The sequence below is a fragment of the Cuculus canorus genome, chromosome 2 (genome assembly GCF_017976375.1).
Source record: "Cuculus canorus isolate bCucCan1 chromosome 2, bCucCan1.pri, whole genome shotgun sequence".
NCBI lineage: Eukaryota > Metazoa > Chordata > Aves > Cuculiformes > Cuculidae > Cuculus > Cuculus canorus.
The window spans coordinates 115,781,015-115,805,113 of NC_071402.1; the positions used below are offsets into that span (position 1 = coordinate 115,781,015).

At 40.5% G+C, this 24,099-nt stretch overlaps 1 protein-coding gene across 5 annotated transcripts in view; it reads left to right on the plus strand.

Annotated features, from left to right (window-relative positions):
- Positions 1-24,099, plus strand: part of FYCO1 (FYVE and coiled-coil domain autophagy adaptor 1) — a 45,042-nt gene that overhangs the window by 8,835 nt on the left and 12,108 nt on the right. For 4 of the 5 annotated variants that reach the window (XM_054057842.1, XM_054057841.1, XM_054057844.1 and 1 more), the window contains exons 2-14: positions 1,930-2,114; positions 3,586-3,692; positions 4,925-5,050; positions 8,645-8,751; positions 9,617-9,760; positions 10,517-10,610; positions 11,005-13,635; positions 14,623-14,715; positions 15,739-15,857; positions 17,407-17,574; positions 18,005-18,154; positions 19,507-19,712; positions 20,080-20,224. In XM_054057842.1, the coding sequence (XP_053913817.1) occupies positions 2,060-2,114; positions 3,586-3,692; positions 4,925-5,050; positions 8,645-8,751; positions 9,617-9,760; positions 10,517-10,610; positions 11,005-13,635; positions 14,623-14,715; positions 15,739-15,857; positions 17,407-17,574; positions 18,005-18,154; positions 19,507-19,712; positions 20,080-20,224 (4,145 nt within the window). In that variant the 5' untranslated portion in view covers positions 1,930-2,059. The remainder of the gene's footprint in view (positions 1-1,929; positions 2,115-3,585; positions 3,693-4,924; positions 5,051-8,644; positions 8,752-9,616; positions 9,761-10,516; positions 10,611-11,004; positions 13,636-14,622; positions 14,716-15,738; positions 15,858-17,406; positions 17,575-18,004; positions 18,155-19,506; positions 19,713-20,079; positions 20,225-24,099) is intronic. The other variant, XM_054057845.1, reaches the window with a different exon arrangement.

Below are 24,099 nucleotides of genomic sequence, written 5' to 3' on the forward strand. Positions count from 1 at the left end.
CATGCCTGCAGTTGACCTCTTTGCTGTTTTCCTGACATGCGTCTCATGTAGTCTTTGGGCCTCTGGAGCCTTGATCTGGCGCTTGGAAAGGATGGGTGGGATCCCGTTGTTGACCCTTGCTCTTTTTCCTGTTTTTGTGAGCTAGCATATTTGGTTTGGCCACATATTTTGGTTTTCCATTGCCTACATTGCCAGATCTTCTTACACCTCTTTCTGTAACAGTTGCCAAACTGGACAGATATGGCTGATATTACTGTATCTGCTTAGAAAATGAAATGTTGACTCACTGGGTTTGATATTGCTTTTTTTTTTTCACTGGTACCCAAACTCAGCAAGTTGCAAGGAAGGGTGGTATTTAATCTGATGGCTTGGTAGAATCAAGATAGGAATCTTGGGTATGTAATACTGTTAATTTAGGATGAAAAGTCGTGTTTGGCACCAAAAAAGGTTGGCTGGTTTATGCTGTGCTGGCATTCTCTCCATGAAGCAACACAGTTGTGGGGATTTTGCAGGCCAAGACACTTCCCCTGGCAGCACATGGTCCACATGACAGTTATGTTATGATGTGACAACTGCCATCAAAATATAGAAATGGAGACCAGCAGGTAACAGAACACAAGTATTAAGAGAAACACCCTAGTAAGCCTAGTTTCAGCCTTTTTGTTGTTCTTACCATATTTCTTCCCCTATGGCTTTGACAAGGTTTGCTTTGCTTCAAAAAGGAAAGAATACGGAATCATATGAGGACCATTTCCAAACAATAGCTTGATGTGTAGAGTGGAAGGATGGTCCATTTAATTCATTCAGACACTACTTCAGCCATGCCAGTTTGGTTATTTGGGTAGTGAGAGAAAGAAAAGAGAAAGGGAATTCAATAATTTGACCTAATCACATTTGTAGTTCAAAAATTTGTAAGATTTTAATTACAACTTCATTGTAGTTCAGCTTGGATGATACAAAAGCACTGAAGTGTTGCAGCAAATTTTCTAAAGCTTCAGTACTTTGGGTGTTGCACTTGCTTGGAAGCTTGGCTGTACCATTGCAGGCAGAATTCTGAAAAGCCTTTGGAAAGGATTTTAAGTTCCCTGTGCAGTTTCTATGTGGCGTTTTTTGAACAATTGTTCCTAGGTTAGTGTTTGAAAGTTTGGGTCCCCAAGCGTGTTTTTTTTTTTAGTAAAGGGTTTGAGGCTTTCATTTAATTTTAAATCATTAATTTGAATTAATAAAAGATTTTCTATGACTGCCAGATATAACTCACTTGTCATTGTTATAATGCAAGGTGGTAAAAGGTATATTTATCCAGCCAGGGATGCTGTAACAGAGTTTAAAATAAAGTGGTGTCCTCTTACATGTCTTGGGAACAGTGGGTCCTGAGGACAGGATGAGAGATGTTTCTTGTGCTGAAACCGGTCTCTGCTACTAAATCTTTTAGTAGCTTTTATGAGTTAAAAATATGCTTCAGTGCCAGAGAATCAAACATGCATGATTTTTTGAGTTCTTGGCCGGTGCCAAGTTTGTGTCATGATAGTGTCCCTTAAACAGGAAGGTCATTCTATCTTTTGACTCTGCAGCCTGTAGGGAACATCTGACTGGGAATTTGGGGAGGGAAAGTCCTGTGTCATCAGGACCTCTGTCAAGGTTACAAGATGAATTGCATGAGATTTCATCCTGAGCTGGGCTGTAAGACTAACTGCGTTGTAACTCCAGCAGGAGAAAATTGCTCTCTGAGATTTTTTCAGTAGTTTTGAAAGGTATAACTGAAGAAATAACTGAAATGAAAAGTGAAATCTAGAAGGGAACATAAAGGGGGTTCCTGGAAAAGCGTTGGCCTTACAGGAATTCGTTACTAAGCAGGATCTAAAATACCAAAGTGCCTCTCTCCTGCTCATTTGAAATGACGAAGACTAATTTTATTTTTGACTTTTACAGAATTGCAGTTGTCACAGAGAAGAATAATCTCCGTCAGCCCAATGGTTATCAAGAATATGAACTCTGCTGATTTTATCTAGATGGATGAAAAGCTTACCAGTCCAGAAGGGGAGCACCTTCAGTTTTCAGTATGGCAGCAACTAGTGGTGAAAGTCAGCTCCAGCGGATTATCAGGGACTTACAAGGTACAGTGCCATGCTGAGAAACACGTTCTGTATGTTGGACTGCATGGAGTTAGGAGTTGGGTTTTCAGTTGTGTGACACCTGTGTGCATCATAGTTCAAGATCTGTCATGCACTCAATAATGATGTGACTAATTGGTGAGGGAAGTGCTGTACTTTTGGCAGGATCCTAGATTCTTAAATCCTGCAAATGTAAACGTACAAGCTTAGAATTGGGGGAAAAAAAAAAAGTGTTTGTAGGCTGTGCGGTGTGAGCTAGGACTTTGTTGGCATGAGTAGAGCTATGCTGTTACAAGACCTCGTGTGAGAGAAGGCCTGGTTTCTAGACCCTCCCTTGGTGGGAAGCTGGCGTGGGCATTGCTGCTAAGGTGGAAATGGAAAATAACAGGAGGCCAAACCTAACTAGAAATAAGACCCAGAGGAAAAGTACTGGAGAACTAGATTTGTTGTTCTTGCTGCAATGGAATGTTCTTTCTGTGCACCTGACTTATCCTTCACTAGCAGTAGCTAACCTCATTTTCCACAACTCTGTTGCAGGCAAAATTGGCAGCAGGTCCATAACCATTTTCATGCTCTGTTTCTGTCCTAATCAGCTGCCTGTACCAAGATCCAGATGTTTTTCCTTTAAATTTTAATTAAATATGAAGTATGATAGGCACCAAAACTGGGAATCCAGACCTTCTTGTAACATGGAAAGGAGATCTTCGTGCCTGCTAACAAGAAGAGATTTTCATTTGCAAAAGGGATCAAGTGGGATTGGGAGCTAAGGCTCACTCAGGCACCTGAAACAAGTACGAAACAAGTGGAAAAGAAGTGCAAAATCAGTAATTTCTGATGCTGAGAAGTACACCCTTTGAGGGCCAGAGTATGCAGAGAGGCAGCAGACTTTGCTTTGACTTGAGATTTCCTCACCCCTTGCCGATGTAGGTTTTAGGGAAGAGGCATTGCTATATTCTTATTTTTATGTAAATTATTTTTCTAATTTGTGTTTTGTAACTAGCACCAGCTGAACCTTCCTGAATAAAGCATGGAGAAGATAAATGTGCTGACTGAACGACTGTTCTCGTGTTACTGATCCCCTTTAGCACATTACATGCTTTGTCCTTTCTAATCAGAATTCTGTTTGTCCTGTGGCAATACCTTAATATGCACATGATACAGCAATTTCCTCTGCTGAAGAATCAGTTAGCAATTGTCTGTTACTGGGTTTTGTTACGTGTCAAAAGGAGATTTCGCTCTTTTTAAGAAGTAATAGTCAGTATAACAGATTGACATAACTTGAGCTCTGGTTTTTTTTTTATAGGTGATGTTCAATTGCAAGCATATCAGTACGCTTTTTGCACTGTTAAGACTGAAAGAAACTGAATACACATCCTTAATGTCTAAGGCTGAAAAAACACTTATTTAGTTGCATAAGGACTTGGTGTTGCATATCTCTTACATTAGTTAACCATTTTGATGTCTCATTTTAAAGATGCTGTGACCGAATTAAGTAAAGAATTTAAAGAAGGTGGGGAGCCAATCACAGATGACAGTGTCAACTTGCAAAAATTCTCCTACAAGCTTGAGTACCTTCTACAGGTAAAAGTTTTTTGTGTCATTTGTAATACACCATCAAAGCTAGTCCTTGTATTTTCTTATTGCCTCTTCAGTATGTAGAGTTTAACTCAAATAATAAAAATATCCAGTTGAGACTCTCTTTCTTTTTTTTTCCAATAAGTGGACTGAGTGTGTGCTGCTTATTGTAGTTATTTGAAGTGAAAGTAAATAAATGTCATTAAAAGGCAACACTGGCAGTTTGATTGAAGAATATAAGGCATTTTTCTATTCATCTGAAAGAGCTGAGCTTGATTTTAGGTATATATCCTGCTAAAATATCTTGGAAAATCTGGTGTAACGAGATCTTGACAACATTTTAATGAGATATAAATGCTACTAAGCTTTTCATGGTGCAAATATAGCAGTGTGAGTAATTTACAGAATTTTTAGCAATATCACTTTGGGAATTCATTTTTATTGTATGGAAAGCTTAACGCAAAAGGCTGATAATTTAATCTGGATTGCTGCTTTTTGGCCATTCTCAAAATTTAAATAAAAGAGGACACTGCTGGGCAAACTGAAATCCAGTTTGCATAGTCTTACGGCTACATGTACTCTAATGATGTCACTGATTGCAAGACATGCTAATCTAGCTTAAATCTAGGCAAGTGAGTTTTAATTGGGTTGCAGAGGCTTCAGCAGAAGCTTAAGAATCCTTTAGGATTTGAGTGGTCCAAGCTGTAGTCCATACCCACACAGCATTTCTGCTCTGAACGTGATATAGCTAGAGCACGGTTTTCTGTACATACATGTGTTGTAGAATCATGGAATAAATGGTTTGAGTTGGAAGGGACTTTTAAGATCATCTAATTCCAATCCCCCTGCCATGGGCAGGGACACCTCTCACTAGGTCAGGCTGCCCAAAGCCCCGTCCATCCTGTTGCCACACTTGATTGCAGGTCTCTGAGCAACTGATTGTTAATTTGTTGCTCTTGAACAGCTGCTGAATGTGTTGTAAATCTTTGTTTCAGCAGTTTTGGATGGATGTCTGTATCTTAATTAGACCCTGAACATTATTATCTGCTACTGTCTGTAAAGTGGCTTTTGCAACCGCTGGATTGCATCAGCACAGTACAGTGTCTCTTTCCTTTGTGAATGCGTTGGCTAAAACTAAGAGGAGTCATAAAACCACATGCTTTTGGGGGAGGAACAGAATTCCAAGTAGCTATTTATATTTAAGTTTTACTCACTGTGTTTTGGTTTTCTTGTTTAAGTTTGACCAGAAAGAAAAAAGCACATTGCTGGGGAACAGAAAAGACTACTGGGATTATTTCTGTGACTGTCTGGCAAAAGTTAAAGGAGCTAATGATGGAATCCGCTTTGTCAAGTCTATTACAGAAGTAAGTATCTCGGTTAAGCATCATAGCATGTGGTTTGGTATGTCTTTCCAGAGAGCAATAGACACCAAAATATGTGGCTTTTAAGACACAGCAAAAAAAAAGTTGGGAATTTTATTTTCAATTCTCATGTAAAGTATAAAGATGCAAAGTTTTTTTTTTTACTCAGGCACTAAATTATATAGGGTTACCTAGCGTGACTCTTATTTTGAAGACCACTTACAGAACTGAATGTTCCTAGCCATCTCTGTTTGTGCCTTGCCTTTTCATTAACTTGTTGCCATTTTCTCTAAAAAAGAGTGAAGAATTGTCAAGCGTAGAGCCTGTCATCTTTAGCACAGCTTAAGGCAGGACTTGCTTTAAGAGGAAAGATTCACTATGTTTGGCATTTCTTAAGACTTTTTGAATTGGTCAGTAGGGCTGAGGAGGACTGACCAAGAGCAGCATTTCATCTTCTGTCTCAACTTTGTTCCTCCATGTCAAATAGCATGATGTAATGCCTCGGGATGGTTGTTATTATTCTCTTGGGTAAGCTGTTGTGAACAGGAGAAAAAGCTTTATTTTTATTAATTACAGTAATGAAAGGTTAATCTTGTAACAGCCATGTCTTCAGCTCAATGAGTGGGTGAAATAAGTGCTGTGAGAAGCTTTGTGTGCTGATCCTGTCTGAGTCTTTAGAATCATTTGAAGAAGAACTTCCTGTGTAGGTAAAAGAGGTGGTTCTGTGGTGGTGCTGGCCTGATGCTCAGTTCTATTACCTGTGAGCAGTCCTAGCTTGTATCAGCAAGTTACTATTTGCAGCAGCTTTCCATATTCTCTTAGCAATTCCTCCACAGCAGCTCTAGATACTGCTGTCTTGAGCCATCTGAAAGAGAGCTGTGATACTGTAGCAGAGGCAGGCTCTGTGTTCCTTACCTCACTTTCTTCTCTCAGCAGCTTGGGCAACGTTGAATTTTGCTGTTCCGAGGCAAACAAGCTAAGGAAGGGCTTCTGTTTATTTTACCTCTGGGAGTGGAAGTGGGGGAGAGCCATGGAAATTGGGTTTGATTTTCCCACTACTTCTAGGAAGGCTGGAGAAGGACGGTGACTGCTGCTGCAGAGAGTAACCTCTGACTGTAGCTACCGGCCCCTAAATTCTCAGCAGCTGTAACTAACCTGATTTCTCTCGAAAGGTGACTGTGCTGTAGCCTTCAACAGTCTGTTGCCTGTGGTATCAGCTGTGTTTACTATGTGTAAAGGCAGCTCAGCTTTTTCCTCCTTCTTCAGTACCTGTGGTTGTTTGATGGTTAGCATGACGTCAGAAATTATTGGTTGCAAGAAGGACATTTTCTTTTTCAATTTCTGTGCAGCTGCAGAAATTAGTTTGTGGAAGACTTCTTTTAACTTTATGAGCTTCTGAAAGACTTTTCTTAACTTTATTAGCTTGTGGTTTAGGTATATGAACTCTAAAAGAATCAGTCTTTTCAGATATGAGCTGGCAGACTCAGGTCTAGAAATGAAATGACAGGTGACAGAAACACATGTTGATTACTCCCCTTCATTACAGGTGGAAATCAGCAGCCAATTTTTGAACCTGGTTGGGTAGAACATAAAGGTTTCCAGATGTTGTTTATTTGCTCACTGAACAGTAGTTGTTGACTTTAGAAAATGGAAACAGTCAAGGAGGAAAGAGTACTGGCAGCTTCTTTTTAAGCATGGTCGAACATTGTTAACAGAGTAATGCCTCTCTTCTGCTTTGCCTGCAGTGCTTCTAATACTAGAGTGCATAATATGTTAGAGGGGTGGAGCAGAGAAGCAAACAGGAATAACCTGAAAACTGCCCATCTGTTAATTAAACAGCGTGCCTTGTCTTTGGTGGCATTAGATGAACATTGAGTTTTGGTCATTTTCCATTCAAAAGGTAAATACACTGAATAAATTTCTTTCCAAGTCTTTACAGCCATACATTGCACCAGCTATAGTGCTATAGCTGTGCATTGCACCTTAGCCACGGTGTTTGCAGTCAAAATGGAAACACTGACAATACCAGACACTGCCTGTCTCCCTGAATCCTGGTAGTACTTTAGCAGGAGGTGGCATGGTTTTGATTCCTAGTCAAATAGTCCTTGGCTACTTGTAGCTGCTATGTAAGTATTTTCCTCTACTTCACATCACATACCTTAGTTCTAGTATCTCCATGTTTACAAAAAACCATTGCAGTTTAAATCAATAAACCACTGGGAGTAGGGATAGGATTAGTTCAGTGGCTTCCAGTGTTTATTTACTGTTCTTAAGATAATCACTGAATATGCCTAGTTAGGAAAAACACTTGTAAGCTTCTGCGTATAGGGCAGGGATGGCATCTCTGTGAAGAAATATTCAGATATCTACAGGGTGAATGAGGGCAAAAAACAGCCGGCAAATTAAATTTGTTCTTTCTAGGGTACTTAACTGTTAGGGACCATATTATTACTTTGTGTTCTATAGAATTCAGAACAAAAAGCAGTAAAAGGTGTTGCTTTCTTTACTCCACATTTCATCATTCCACTTATAAGGAACATCTTTGTATGTAGTGGATTGCTGAGATAAATGAGGAACGTGTGTCTTATCTGAGCACAGAGTCTAGTAAGAGCAAAACCAAGGAAACTAAGAGTTAAGGTATTGTTCTCACTTCACCACAGCAGAACACTGATCAGAAGGAGAGCAAGCTTGTGTGGCCTTCAAGCCTTCTTTCACACTGACTTTTTCAAGCAAAGTTTACAGTAACCTTCTAACTTGAGTCTCAGCCCCTCTAATATTTTTCTTGGCATCCATTTTTAAATCATGAATATATTTGGGTTGTTAGTTGGATGAGCAGTTTGGGTAGGAGCGTGGCTGACTGGTGGGAAATTCTTTTAGTCACTTTCATTTTCCATTCCTAAACTGATCACTGATTTTGATGGAAAGGAGAAATGAAACACTACTGTTCAGTGTTTCATTATTTTGCAGGACAACAAATAGCTCAGATGTCCCCAAGTCAGTAGCTATAACAAAATTTACTGCTGAGTTTTGTGATCCACCTTACATTGATTTAACACCTATGCTCATAAAAAGATCCAGTCATTTCAGTCTTGCAGCTACTTTTGGTCTGAAGTCAGAATTAGATTTTTATCAGCTTAATAACTAGATATTAAGAAAGCCTTTTGTATCGAAGGGCTTACTTTTTCCATGGGGTTGTGTATTTGTATATCTGTATGTGTTCATTCTATGACTAGATCTGCTGTAAAGCTCTTCTAGCTGTAGGAAGACACATCTTAAGCAGTCGATCTTGGCTTTGCTGGGCCCACTGAGATTTTGCCTCATATTGGGAATTGCCCTTAGCATAGTCTGTACCCATGTACTCAATATAGTAAATGATTCATTGGTCTCGTGATGACTTTTATATTGTCATTCAAAAAAATTCCTCCCAGTGAGTGTTGGGAGAAGGTGACTCTCAGTGGCAGTTCTTACTGCTCCTTTACAACTAGTGACTTATTATGGGGTTTTTTTTTGTTTGGTATGTAGACTGTTCTGGCCATGTCTCTCCATCATTACAACTGGTGTTTAGAATTTTCTTTTCTTGTGGTTTCTCCCTTCCAGCTACGAACATCTCTTGGGAAAGGAAGAGCATTTCTTCGTTACTCTCTGGTTCACCAAAGGCTAGCAGACACCTTACAGCAATGTTTTATGAACACCAGGGTGACCAGGTGAATAACAAAATACCTTGTTAGCTAATGGGTGTTTGCTCTGCTGATCAAGCAACATGACCTAGCAGCTGTTGAGAGAAACTAAAACCATTTCAAATTGTTGGCTTAGAGAGCTGGTAATAGGATAGGAAGGATAATAGACCTTTCGGCCTGGGTCACTGGTTCATAGCTATCTCAGGCTGATAAAGGTTGAAAGTTTTACAGCTAAATATGTATGGTGTGGGTGGTGCTTATACTTCTGTATGTCGGTTTCAAAGGTGGCATTTTTATAACCATTGAAGATCCTGGGTTTAATATTCAGTGCTGCACATCATAAAGGGGGATTAATTTGGATATGTTGTGCAAAGCCCCAGAAAGCATTTGTGTAGATCTCTGTATTGTCACACAGAGGAACAGCTTGCCCCTGGCTGAGGAACACTGAAGAAAGTTTGTAGTTAGTTGGAAGGGCACTAGTAGAGCTTTTAGAAAAAGACAACTATTTGCATTGTGCTTGCTGCTTTCTGTTTCTTATTTTTGATGGATTAAATGTGTGCTTTATGAATTTAGTGTGTGATTATCCAGTGTATGGCAAGTATTTTGTCTTGACAGTGTTTTGGCCAAGTACTAGAGCAAAAAATATTTTGTGCAAAGACCTTTTTAAAGATACTCCAGTGGGCTTCATTGAAGCTGTTTGATTTCATTCACATGAAAATGATGGGATGTTGGTTGGTGGACCTATTTGTTTTCTGTTTGCATTTGGAATAGTGTATCGTAACTTTTCTAAGTAAAGTGGATAATGTTGTTCTGGAGGGTTTTTTGCAAGTGAAACTGCTGCCTGTTTTTCACTTATGAATGAGTACTACTTGATATTTTTTTTGTTTTCTAGTGACTGGTACTATGCAAGAAGTCCATTTCTGAATTCCAAAATGAGTTCTGACATAGTGGGTCAACTCTATGAGCTCACTGACGTTCAGTTTGACTTGGCGTCAAGAGGCTACGATTTAGATGCTGCTTGGCCAGCATTTGCCAGGTAAGATAGAAACACTTTGTCATTTTATATTACCAGGGCCGTAAATCCCTGCCTGCTATAGAATCATTAAACTCTTCTGCTTTTGGAGGTAGGAATTGTGCTAGAGCAGGCATACACTTTCTCCATGTAATTAGTCCATGACCAAATTGGCTTTATTTTCTTTAGTATACTGTGTACCAGAGATCAGAGTGGATGGTCACAGAAGTCTGTTACAGAGTACTTTCAGTAATTGCAGTTTAGGCCCAAATCCCAAGCTATTCTCATCTTCATAGACACAAGGAGAAATGTTCTGAGCTCCTTCTGTTTTAAGAGCTGAGATGTGTAGTGACTGAACAACCAAGAATTCTGCTTCATGTGCAGCAATGGTAGAGGTGATGATATGCATTCGCTACAGCCTGATCCCACCTCAAATCAGGGGGATGACAAAAACTACTAGGTCTGATTTCAGATTGATTTCAATCACTAGGGGTTTCCGAGAGCTGCATGCTGCCACCATCTGGTCGATTCACCACCACACAGCAGTACAATTTCTTGAGCAAAGCTGCACTGGTTCTTGTGGGTGCAAGAAGTGACAGCTACCAAGCGCATAATCTTTTATAGGTGCAACTTTTATATCTCTCTTTTGTTTTCCATCAACTTAAGTGGCTATTGGCGCAGACACCAGGGATAGTTATGTCTTTTTATATGTGGTAGTTATAACTAGATAAGTCTTACACATTACTTCTTTTATGTATTGCTTCTCCATGTGATCAACAGGAGGACACTATCCTCACTTGGATCTTCAGCGTATTTATGGAAGCCCCCAAGTCGCAGTTCCAGCATGAGCAGTTTAGTGAGCAGTTATTTGCAGGTGAGCAAATTCCAAATAAAAGTTTGTGTAGTGTAGTAATTAATGGCGTATTTCAAGAGAGCTTGGTGGTTTTATGGTGATAATGTTTCTTATAATGAGAAACTATAGACAGAGTTCTTTGCTAGAAGTAAAAGGGGAATTGTCCCATAGCTAATTCAATCAAACATGCAAATCTTGTAGAAGAAAAAAAAAATATTTGGAAGGCTGCCCACAGATAGGGATTTTTCATTTCTCTTTTGTGAAAACAAGCCTCTTTTCCTGTAAGTTGATACCTCATACTGCTATGAACACAACATACGAGGTCACTGTGCCATAAAAACTTGAATTTGCACAGCATTTAAGTATGTGTTTAACTCCTCTGAAGCTTTCTGGTTTTCTCCTTCTGTTCATTTAGGCCCAAGAGTTTCCCTCCAGCCCTGATGCAAATAACTCCCTAAATGCTGAACACCTTGAGGGCTTTGAAGAGATGCGTGTAGAACTTGACCAGGCTGAGCTGAGGCAGAGGGAACTTCAAGATCGTATTCATCAGCTAGAAATGGAAAACCAGGAGCTCCAGGCAACTGTCAGCCATCAGAAAGAACAAGTACAGGTAGAAAAGGAGAAGAGCAGTAACTACAGTGAGGAGAACTCCCGGCTGACAAAGATGATCACAGAGTTGCAGAAGCAGTGTGAGGTCTCACATGCCACTCAGAGCACTGTTCATGACCTGCATAAGTGCCTGCAGACACTGGAACTGAATGCAGTGGAGCAACAGAAGGAATATTCAACAAAGCTGGATGAACTGGTCATCAGCAAGGAAGACTGTGCCTCAAAAATGCAGGTGTTGAATCAGGAGCTGGAAGCCTCTAGGGCTTTGATTGCTATGAAGGATCTTTGCATCAATGAGCTCAAAGCCAAGCTGAGTTCCACTCAGCAGGAGAACCTCAACCTCTTTGCAAAAGTTGATGCTGCCTTGGAGGAAAAGGGACAGCAAGCCACAGCCCACTGTGACTCTGCCCTGCGGATACAGACACTGTTAGAGAAGCTTCAGGAGACAGAAAAGGAAAAGGCAAGTATGCAAAGGCTCAGTGATGAACATGCATCTCAGCTGAAAGTAGCAAGGGAGGAGCTACAGTTGAAAGAAGAGGCACAGAAGGAACTGGAATCCAGATACGATCGCCTTGCTGCTGACTCCAAAGAAGAGAGTGAAAAGCTGCTTGGGAGCCTGGAAACCATGGCAAAGGAAATGGATGCACTTCAGAAGGCCCTGACCCTGAAAGAAAAGGAGATAGCTGAGCTCCAGACCCAGGTAATGGGGTCGCTGGCTCAGGTGGGGTCACTGGAAAAAAGTCTTGAGGAAGCAAGGAAAGAAAAAGAGAAACTTGAGGAGGAGTATGGTAGGAGGGAAGGAGCACTGAAACAGGAAGCCCAGTCACAAGCAGAGCAACTTGAACTGCAGGAGGGTCGATTAACAAAGGTGAGTCAGACTGTGTATAGCCTTGAGGAGCAAAATCAGAAACTCTTGTCTGAGAAGGAGCATTTCAACCAGAAAGTCAAGGAGCTGGAGGAGCAGATGGAGCAGCAAAACTCTTCAGTGAGTGAAATGGAAGAGGAAAGCAGGAAGCTGAAAGTGGAAAATTCAAATTTGCGGCAGTCCATGAAGAAGGTGGAAGAGAAGCTGAAAAATGTGGAAGCTTCTAAAGCTTCCCTGGAAGCCGAGGTGGTCAGGTTGAGAGCCTCTGAGAAGCAGCTTCAGAGTGAGATAGATGATGCCCTGGTGTCAGTTGATGAAAAAGAGAAGAAGCTCCGGAATGAGAACAAACAGCTGGATGAAGATTTGCAGAATGCCAGGAGGCAAACCCAGTTGCTGGAGGAGAGATTAGAGGCTCTGCACTCAGACTATGAGGAACTAAAGCAAAGAGAAGAGACCACCAACACGTCTTATGCCTCACTGGAAGGACAGCTGAAGAGTGCCAAACAGCATAGTTTACAAATGGAAAAAAGTTTAGGCACTTTGAAGGAAAGCAAAGAGTGTCTCCAGTCACAGCTCACGGAGAAAGAAGTGGAACTGCAAGGCATGGTGAACCAGTGTGAGCAGCTAAGAGCTGAAGCGGAAAGACATAGGAAGAAAGCAGAGACTCTTGAGATGGAAAAGCTGAGTGTTGAACAGACATGCATTCATCAGACAAAGCTTATTGAATCCCTTAAATCAGAAAAAGATTCAGTGGAAAAACACCAGTTACAGCAGGAAGCTTCTCTGGAGAAGGAGGCAAAAGAGCTGGCCTCCAGACTGACCATGAGTGAAGAGCAGTTGGAGGTCAACCGAGGTGAAGTGTCTAGGTTGCAAGCAGAAGTCTTTGACTTGAGAGTCAAGCTTCAGCAGACCACTGATGAGAGAGAACAGATAAGAGGTGAGCTGGGAATGACAGAGACTGTCCTGGGAGAGCAGAAGGCACTCGTCCAGCAGCTGAAAGAGCAAAACGAGTCACTCAACAGAAACCATGTGCAGGAACTGGTACAATGTAAAGAAAGAGAAGAAGTGCTGAAAAAAAAGCAGGAGACGGCAGCTCGTGAAAAAGCTGAGCTGGAAAATAATTTACTGAACCTGAAGGAAGAGCTATCCAAGGCTAAGCAGTTGCTAGAAGTTGCTGGAATGGAAAACGAAGAAAACAAAGATCTCCTCCACAGGACCAATACGGATATGGCTGAACTTGGTATTCAGATTTGTGCTTTGACCTCTGAAAAGGTGGATGCAGAAGAGCAGTTAGCCCAGGCCACAGAAAGGCTCAAAGAACTGGAAGGACAGGCAGCAAAGCAACAGGAGAAGCTGAACCTTGATATCACTAATCTCAGACAGGAGAACAAGAGCCTGCAAGAGAAATTAGAGGAGGCTCAAATATGTGCCGCAGCTGTCCCAAGTCTGCAATTGCAGCTGGAGACAGTAAAGAAACAGGCACAGAGTTTCCAAGACACCAGCCAAGAAGAGCTCTCTGCAATAAAATTTCAAATGAGCACAGAAATTCTAAATTATCAGACAAAATTCAAGGTAAATTAATGTGGTTATTATAGCTGAGGGAGCTGTGCAGAATTTCCCCTGCTTTCCCACCTGCCGCAGCAATTACTGGGTGAAATCCTAAGGTTTGTGTTGGTCAAGCTCTGAGACTAGCACACTGCTATCTTTACACTGGGAATCTGAAAATGTGTCTGCATTGATGACCTAAGCCTATTTGAGGTAAAATATCTCTTCAAAGGTTTTTTTGAGATCTATAGTGTGGCCCTCTGAGCACAGTGGAAAGGTCACAGGGTATGGAAAAGTAATGAAGTAATGAAGAGGGTTGTGAAGTTGTGAAGGAACATTACAAGACCTGTTCCCCACACCTGTAACACTACTTGTCCTTAAAACTGATTTTTATGAAAGCAATCTTAGACTGAGACCAGATATTTTTGCAAATAAATCCCTTATGTATTTGTGTATTTGCTTTCAGCTGCTCAAGGTAGCAGCCAAGATGAAAGTTTTGCTTCCAGGAAAACATGAGTCAGCTGTGTACGGGTGAAACAGCACACCTAAAGGCTAAAGATTTTATTGTGTTTGTTCTGCCATTCTGAGATAATGTCTACTGGCAGTTGATCAGAGGCTTATGCTACTGATAATATCCAGAAATCCCCCGAGTTTGAGAAAATAGCATATGTTCAGTTATATTTTGTTTTCAGAAAGGCCTCTTATGGTTGGTATGATTTGGGCTGTCTCAGTCTTTTGAGCCAAAGCAATTCAGAAACTGGGCCATCTTTTCATTGGAAGCTCCAATAGTCCATAGCAAGCAACAGTAAAGCACAGCTGGTCTGCTACCATAGAGAGGAGTTTCCTTTAATCCATGAGCTGGGTGTCTCTAGCTGTCTTTTATGAGCCTGACAGTGGTGCTGCATTTATCCTGTATGTGGCAGTAAGAGCACTCGTGATTCACAATTGGGAATTTCATAGATGAAGGGGTGGCTGCTAAAGCGATGCTAACTCCTGGCTCAATCTCTCCGATAGGCTGCCAGTGAAGAGTGTGGGAGAGTAAGAAACCAACTCGAGGAGCAGAAACGACAGCAGCGTGCTGCAGAGGAGGAGATTGCAGAGTTACAAGTAGGTGCTCAATCTGATTAAAAGACAGAGGTGTTTGTGTCAACAGGCATTAGTGTTATAATTGAGAAGGCAGGCAGCATTTCTGATGACTGGCTCTGGGTCTGAGAATGCTCATGAGTAAAGATAGGAGCTGTAGACCACATACTCGTCAGCCAACATTTAGCCACTGAAACAGAGATTATGGCACAATGACACTTAGGATTTGCCTGTTTGAAAGCTAGTCAGGCTTTATCTAAGACCCGGTTATGTATATACTTCTTAAATGGAGGTGTAGGTTTACAAGGTGTCTGTCTTAGGCCCTGAGTGCCCACTGCACTCAGCCACATGTATGGATCCAGCGTTTCCAGGCTGCAAGGGGCACTGAATCTGAGCATTAATCTCCTAAGTAACCCATCCAGCAAATAATAGGATTTTTGCAATGCATTTATCGAACAGTTGCATTAAAAGGGTCATACTGGGGTGTAAGGAATCCAGAAAGAACAAAGTTAAGTTATTGAACTTGGCCCTGCCTGCCAGCAGAAATATATACATTTATAAATGCATTTCGGTATGCTCCCTGAGGACTCCAAGTTTGGCAGACTTCTCTGGAGAGCCTAGCTATGAAAAAAGTTTTTGTTTCCATTGTCCTTCACGTGCCATATAGCTTTTATAAACAACATTTTCCTCACTTTTATTTTCTTCTGAAACTTTTAGGTTGTGAAAAAAACTTATAGGCCGTATTCCTTTGTCATCATCTTTGAGAGATTTTTCTTGAAAGGAGGCAAAAGTTCAACTGACATGGACTAATAAGAATTACAGGCTTAATGCTATCTTACTTTAGAGTCTATCCCTTATTCAGTGTGACAGAAGTAATCAATCACTAGTACACAACTAATTAGTGTCTGCTTATACAATAATATCTTAATTGGTGGTTGGGCTTTAATTGATTCTTTTAAAGCATTGTTTGTGTGTCTTGGTAATTGTCCAATGTTTGGGAAAGTGTTATTTTTATATGTAAGAAAATACAGTCATTTATTTCACCAGGCTGCAAACACAAGTTTGTCTAGAAAGCTGGATGAAGCACAAGAGCAGCTCTCTGAATCAGAAACTGCTCGGCTGCAGAAGGAAGAGGAGCTGACATCTCTGAGAGAACTCCTGGAAAGGTGGGAATTTGGGTTCTTTACACAAGCTGTTAATTGAAAGCCCAGCAAGGGACAGATAACCAAAGGATATTTGAAAATCACTGTGGCTTATGAAGTAGTGTATGCCATGGGGTTTATATAGCATGAATAGCAGCACATGGGCACTGATGGGGAATATCAAATTGACACTTCAGAGGAGAAATCTATAAATAACACAGCACACATGAATGCAAAGTTTAGATTGTATTGTGTTATTAATTTAGCTGATGACATAAATTCATTCTATGTCTTCCTTTATGAAACTGCAAGACATTTTATAACCTCCTTTAACCTTATAGGATAGCAGAAAATTAAAACGTCAATGTTTGTTCTTTTTTTTTTTTCATAAGGAATGGGCAATTTACACTTTTTGACAATTTGGTTTTTTCTCTCCTGTCCGTGAAGTTTCAGGAAATCAGTAAGAATTATTTGAATGGGGCCACATCCTCCATATCTTTCTCAAATTTATTTTAAGTTCTAAGTATGTAACGCAGGCTGTTTCCAAGGTCTGTAATGTGAACCTGTGTGGTGCGGATTATCTGGCAGTCCAAAACAGAACTTCATGAGGCATGAACTCACACAGAGTCTAGTGGGTTAACCAAAGTTCATGTATTTTTACATTTTTGTGTTGATATCATCTGTCTTTTGGGAAGACTGGTGGTTCTTGATCTGTGCTGAAGGCTGTCAGTACAAAATCTAACTCATCAAAATATTTGGATTCAGCTGAATTGGCTGAGTGAGTTCAGACCAGCTCAGCCCTTTGTCTTGTGTTGCTGTAGCATTTTTGATCCATTACTGGGACTCACTTTACTGAAATTACCTTATCATTAAGCCAAGATTTACATTCTTGATAGCTTGCTGAGGACAGTTCTTTCCACTGACTGTGCAATGAACTGAGGTGTCTTCATCTGGAAGTATTCAGGGCAAGGTTGGATGAGCCTTTGAGCAACCTGATCTAGTGGAAAGTGCCCCTGCCCATGGCAGGGGGGTTGGAACTGGAGATCTTTAAGGTCTCTTCCAACTCAAACCATTCTGTGATTCTATGATACTATGAACCTTTAGGTTTTTAATTGTATCTGTGTTAGAAGAATATAGTGAGAAACGGAGTTTCTTCCCTTTTGTGAAGATGAAGGCTCTGGAGAAGTATGTGTTAAATGGTCCTTTTGCGTGCAACGGGCAAATGCTGCTGTAGGACTTTCCCTATTTAGCTCAGTTTGCAGCCGATGATGATCTTAGCTTCCTAGGGGCACATTTGATTCCCAGGGTGGTAGCCATTATAAGCTTTGCTACAAGCAGGACATCCAAGAAATTGCTGACTGCTGACTGTATTCATCAGATAACTAATCTGTGTGCACTTTCAGTGATGCAGAAGACTGGAGAGATTCTGACTAGCTATAAAAAATATGAACACTGAGAACAATTTCACTGAAACTACCTTTTTATCAGAAAGGGAGGACTCCTTCTTTCCAGGGGGAATACTTGAATGCATGGGAGCTAAAAATGATTCTTAATTGCCTTTGTGTTTGATCAGTACCCAAAAAGAAGCTGATGAAGCAAAAGCGAAAGTCCTGGACTACAGCGAGAAGCTCAGCAAGGTGGTAGCAGACAAAGACAGCAGTGACCAGAAGTTATTTGCTGAACTGGATGACCTGACGAGAACAAAACAGTTCCTTGAAGAACGATTGATAGAACTTATCAGGTTGGCATCAAAATAAACAGCAAGCAGAAATTAAAATCCTAGCTTAGGATGTTAAGGCATACTGCCTAGTTGGTTCAGTATTCCTGAGCTGAAGATACGGGCAATGGCTAAGTTCCTCAGCAGTAGAAATTTTGCATTTCCATAATGCAGCCAAAAATATAACACGCAATATTATCTGCTCCTTAGTTTGCTTGTTTGCAAAAATATGTAGTTCTCTGCATGGTATGTATTTTTCTCCCCGCCCCCACCCCTTCCCAAGAGCTTCAGTAGGTGTCTTGTTCTATCTTTATTCCTGAAAGCTCCTCAGAAGTTAGAGGAAAACAATTTTTACTGTGAAACTTTCACCAGCATTCACATTGAAGTTGGTTAAAAGTAAACCAGCAGCAATAATTTCTGTGTGTTTTTCTTTCTTTTAACTGTTTCTCTGCAGAGATAAGGATGCTCTGTGGCAAAAATCAGATGCTCTGGAGTTCCAGCAGAAGCTTAGTGCAGAGCAAAAGTGGCAGGGGGACACAGAGGTTAATCATTGTCTGGATTGCCAGAAGGAGTTCTCATGGATGGTGCGCCGACATCACTGCAGGTCGGTTTCTTGAACTCTATTATACTGTTCAAATTACACAAAATTCATTATGATTGTTAAATGAATGAAATACTTCTTAGTGTTCACAGTTCATTAGTCAAAGTCCTTGATACAGGACATCGTAGAGGCTGAAAAAACACATGAGCTCACAAGGGCATGAGACATTAATGGAAATGTCCCATGACGTATTAAGGCAAAGATCTGGATGCAGCTCTGACTTAGTGAATCTATCAGTTTCACAGTTCTGGAAACAAAGATAATCGCACCCTGTGTAATATGTTTCCTTGAAGGACTGTGTTTTTAATATATTTACTATGCACCGCTCTGTGCATGCTGTGCATAATATTCACTAAGATGTTTTTGCTACTGTGTTAGAAGTATTCCAGAACAAATCCAATGTGCTATACAATTATAAATTTGGTTATTTATGCTAGATATGTTCAGGCATAATTACTGATTGCAAAGTAATCTTTTTAAAAAAAGTTAATATTAAATTATTTCCTATACAATTAGCCTACTTGGAGTTATTTCTTACCCAAGCTAGATTTATTTGAATATATTTAAGTGGATACGTCCCAGGGTCTTAGTGATATTTTGTTGTGGCTTTTTGCTGTTGTTTATCTTCATGACTGGTTTCATCATGTAAGGTATGTAGTACTGGGACTTCTTCAGCTTTCAAATTACTCATTTCTACTAAATGTCTGAAATCCACACATTGTTTAGTAACTACTAATGATTTAAATGATATGAAAAACAAAAACACTAACAATGTACAAATAACAGTCATGACTTCTGGATGCTTTTCTTCATGAAATTCTTAACATATTCATTAAAAAGTAATTGACAGGTTTAATACTGAGAGACTGCAGAGCAGAGAGGGTGGGAGGGATGAAGGTACTTGTATGTATCCAATATTCTTTCTTCTTCCCTGTCTGAAGGGGAGAAGGGTGATTACTAAGTAGAGGCATAGAGGTGTGTTCTCACACACCTTACAATCAAATAAGGTTTTACTGTAAGTGAATGTGAGATTTGGCTTGTGTAATATTCTTCAGAATGTTTCCTTCATATATTTTAATGTATTTGTGTTTAAATGTGTATTTACTGGTTTTTTTTAGTATTTTTCTGTTTTCCCTGTTTACTACGTATGAAGTTTTTGCACCCTGTTTTCAAGAAAACTTGCTTCACCTCAGAAAGCAGCGCAGCCTGTATTATGAGCTCTGCCACAGATGTAGCATCTAGCCTCTTGCAGAGAACAAGACCACTATGACAAAGCCCCAGTCTCTTAATTACATAGATGTGTTCCCCGTTTATGTGGTACTATTCTAACACTTTTGGTTTTGACTCAATTCTAGAATGTGTGGTCGGATTTTCTGCTACTACTGCTGCAACAACTACATGGTGACAAAGCCTGGTGGAAAAAAGGAGCGTTGCTGCAGAGCTTGCTTTAATAAGCCTCGAGTCATTGTGGACAGTACAGATGACTCTGGATCCAGTGCCAACCCGGAAGGGTCACCAGCATCACTGGAATCACCCGTGTCACCATCTGAGAGGGCTTTTGGTTAGTGTATTGTTAGCATGCTGTAGAGAAACTAGTAGGATTCTTAGACAAGAAACCACGTGGTCACCTCCTGCTCCAATAACCTGCATGTTCCTAGAGTTTTTTCAGGGTGGGATTGGTCATATCTTTAAATTTGATTGATATTGACAGAAATGTGCATGTATATTAAATGAGGGTCAGTCAGACTGAGATTTTCCTTTGGTTCTAGTAGTTACCTGGTGCTTCTGTATAGGTAGAGGAGTGGCGCAGTCATTTAAGTTTAACCCTTGATGACTTAAGGCTTAACCCTTAAGGGTTTTTCTTGTTTGTTTTCCAAACAACCACCTAATCTTGTTTATGTTTCTTTTCATGTCCTTTTATGGCACAGTTACAAGTGAAGCCTCTAAACCACCAGATGATGCAGCATTTGATATAATCACTGATGAAGAGCTGTGCCAAGTACAGGAATCGGACTCTCTCCACAACGAAAGTCAGATGGAGGAAGACTCTCTGGATCAAAGCGTGACGGATCTGTGAGTAAATGCTGCTTCATAGAGAAGGGACCTTTTGGGATTTTGTTTGGAGTGTTGGGGCTTTTTTCCATTTGTTGACGATAGCCAACCTCTGTGTAAAGAGAAGATACATTTGTTCCCAGCCACATGTTCAGCAGACCAACACAAAATAATTTTGGTTTATTTGCACAGTCAGCATCAAATCTAGTAAATTCAAACAGCTCCATCCTCTCCCTCCGCTTGCTGCATCACAACACAGAGGAGTAGTCCCAGCTCTGTGCTGTCACCAGGCCAGCTGTTACCATTAAAATCAGCATGCAGGCCACACTGGATCACTGGTCTTTAACACATAACGTAATAGGAGCTCAGTGATACTCTCTGTCACACTCATCATTACTTATTATCAAGAGAACAAGGGGGTGGGGAAAAGATAAGGAAAGATTTGTGCTTTTTATGACAGGCTTCATTGAACCGACTGTGAAATAAATGGTCTGTGTTTGTAGGATTCTTTACTACTTTAAAGAGAAAAGTTTACAGAAAAGAAAAAAGAACAGGAATTGCGTAGCTAAATTTGGCACCAGATCGTTATCTTTTTCTTAAGAAAATGAGAGTGAATGCAAGTTTCAGTCATATTTTTTACATCTATTTCTACATAAATTAGCAATAAAGAGGATCTAAGGCCATCTGAATGTCTGAGTACTTACTTCCCAAACTATGTTGTAGTATTGTAGTTTAATGTATATCCACATTTATACAAAACACTGCTTTACCATTTTTCAGATATTTTAAAATAATTCCAAAAAAATCTGTTCAGTAAAATATAGTCTTTCAAAAACTTTTATATGTTTGAGAAGAAAAAAAAAGAATAGCTATTTCACCTAAATTGTGTACTTGTTTTACTTATGAGCGGAAAAATAAGCATGAAAAATCTGAAGACTAAACTGAAAGTAGCGACAGAGTAATCAGCCTGCTGCTGAGAAAGCAGACCTAGACATTTTTGCCCCGAGCAGACCCATTTCCAACATAAATCACAGTGACTTGCAGTTTGGGTAGAAGGCAGACTGTACAGACTTGTTTATTTGGTAAAAAAACTTTTCAAAATTCTGCATTTTTGTTTCTTGGTAAGCAAGTTCTGTGTATCCTGCCTATCTTGTATACTGTTGACACTGAAAGTATAGAATCATAGACTCATAGAATGGTTTGGGTTGGAAGGGACCTTAAAGATCAACCAGTTCCAACCCACCTGCCAGGTGCAGGGACACCTCCCACCAGACCAGGCTGCCCAAGGCCCCATCCAACCTGGCCTTGAACACCTCCAGGGATGGGCAGCCACCACTTCCCTGGGCAACCTGTGCCAGTGCCTCACCACCCTCACTGTGAAGAATTTCTTCCTAATGTCTAATCTAAATCTTCCCCCTTCAAGATTAAAGCTATTCCTCCTTATTCTATCACTACATGCCCGTATAGAAAGTCCTTCCGCAGCTTTCTTGTAGGCCACATTTGTCATATGTTGGGCAGACATGAAGGAACTGAGTTTCATTCACAGTGCTCTTTTGAAGTCAGCATTAACTTTGTTTTGCAAAGGGGCAGTTTTCAGTGTGGCAGTTTTGTTTGTTTGTTTTAGGAAGAAAAAATTGTAGGGTACTATTATTTGAATTCCTGCTGTCTGCAGAGGGGACATCACAGGTGAGTTAGCTCTGGAGAGTATAACCAGGAGAAAAGAAATAAGGATGTATCACCAGTTTTTTTCAGTTTGGGATTGGGCTAGATTCCTCTTGCCCCCCAGTAAGTATTCAGGCTGGAAGGATTGCAGCTAACGCTGGAATATAATTCTTGCAGGACATGCATGCAACATCCTACTTGCACCATGTAAACTTTTAAAGGCTGTCCATCTCCCTTTGTTCACAGATTATAGGAAGGAAAGCCAGGAAACAGTGTTTTATCCTCTGTTGCTCTTGATTCACTGGTGTTATGAGGCAGGAGTTGAGTCCTACGGTGGTTACACTCAGAATGTGAGAAATACTTTGCAGAGAACGCAAACCATTCTTACCTTTCCACATGACACCTCTGATGTTTGAAGAGTCTCACTAGCCGGGACACTGGAGGAGAGTGCAGAACAGCTTTCTTACACCGTGGATGAGTTGAACATCTCATGTTGATTTTGTGGTTTTGTGCTATTGGAGAGATGCAGAAACTGATACATGAATCAGATGATGGTGTGGCACCTGTGGTACATGTTGAAGAGAAAAAGCAGAGCACAGTGTTGATTGTGACAGCACACAAGTTTTCTCACTTATTTCTGTGGTGAGAAGTATATGTCTATCAAAAGCCTGAGTGTAGATTAGCACACTCAGATAATGCGACCTTTGATACCATACATGTTTGAGGGTAAACATGCCAGAGCCACTACACTGAATGTGAGCAAAGGTTCAGCTAACCCTTTGTCCCATCTTGGACAGCAGCCCATAGCAGAGGTACTGATAATTTTCCCATGTGTTTTCTTCCATCTTCCAAGTATCTACAGTTCAGGGGCTTTCTGAGCTATTGGTTTCACTGCTGAAGATTTCTTGGCCATACTAGACTGACAGACCACTTTGACTTCACATAGATCTTTGATTTTTTGTTTAGAAAATGCCCAGCTAAATGTAGCCTCATTTCTATCTGGAGAATTCAAGTAGTCTTGGAGTATAAATAATAATCCACTGACATCCCAATAGTGTTCTCTTTGCATGAAATTGAATGTTTGTGGTAGAATATGCTTTGATATTGTGCCTAGGGAAGACACAAAAGATCCAAGATTGTGCTTGCTAAATGCGTGTCTGAGGAATGCATTCAAATAAGTACGTTTTCAGACCAGACTTGTTTTGTTGGGATTCTGCTGATAATAGTCCTAACTATTTGGGTTTTTTTTCCAGAGATTTGAACTAATTGGTGCAGCTCAGAAAGGAAGGGGGACAAGCAGGAGAGGGAAGAAAAAGGAGGCTGGGTGGGCCAACTAGACAGAAAGAAGATCTGTGATAGGTGCGGTCTGTTGACGTGGTTTCTTACAGCCAGACTCTGGCTGAGTGCCTCGCTGAGATTTTCACACTGACCTTGGCTTATTTTGGGTGTGATTCCTTGCTGGACTGGAAATGTGAGTTGGTGCCCAAAGCAGTGAATTATCATAAAGGACATTTTCTTTTCTGTTTGTCTCCCTTTTGGTGTCTGCTGTACCGTTACTCTATTTTTTCACTTGTTCTGTTCACTTACTACTGCCCTTATAGTTCTTTCCTTGAAGTGACATGAAATTATTACAATGGCATTACTTCATACCAGCAAATTTTGATAGACTGCCTTCATTGGTGCAAGTCAGTTGAGAACCCAATAAAACTCATCTTGATCATGAGGTACACAGCTTTGTGGCAAGGTAACGGGAACCAGCTTAACTCTGGCTGACCTCAAAGCAACTTTTTCCTGATAGTTAGGTTTAAGCAGGAGTTGCTTCATGCTTTCAGGTCTGTTGTGTGATTTTAGAGCAACCTGGTTGAAATCTGAATGTGAGAAGGTGAGATAAGCTGTGCAATTGTGGTACATCCTGCTGCTTTAAGACTCATGGATTCTCTTTTGAAGTGCTGTATTTTTAAACTCTTATTTCTAAAGCATTCACATTTGCAGATTTTGTCCTAAAACAAAAGCCAGGATATTGTATAGCACGGGGCCAAAGTCCCCAGAGTAAACCAGTGCACTGCATTTGCATTTCAACGTAGTATAGAAATTACATGTCCTGTAGAAATGGAATGCTGCAATAAATGTTGCAGCAGCAGAATAAGTATAGACAGCAGAAATGTAAGAAAGAAACAAACAAAAAGCAAAATTGCCACTACCTTGGTATGGAAAGAAAGACTTTATTCACACCT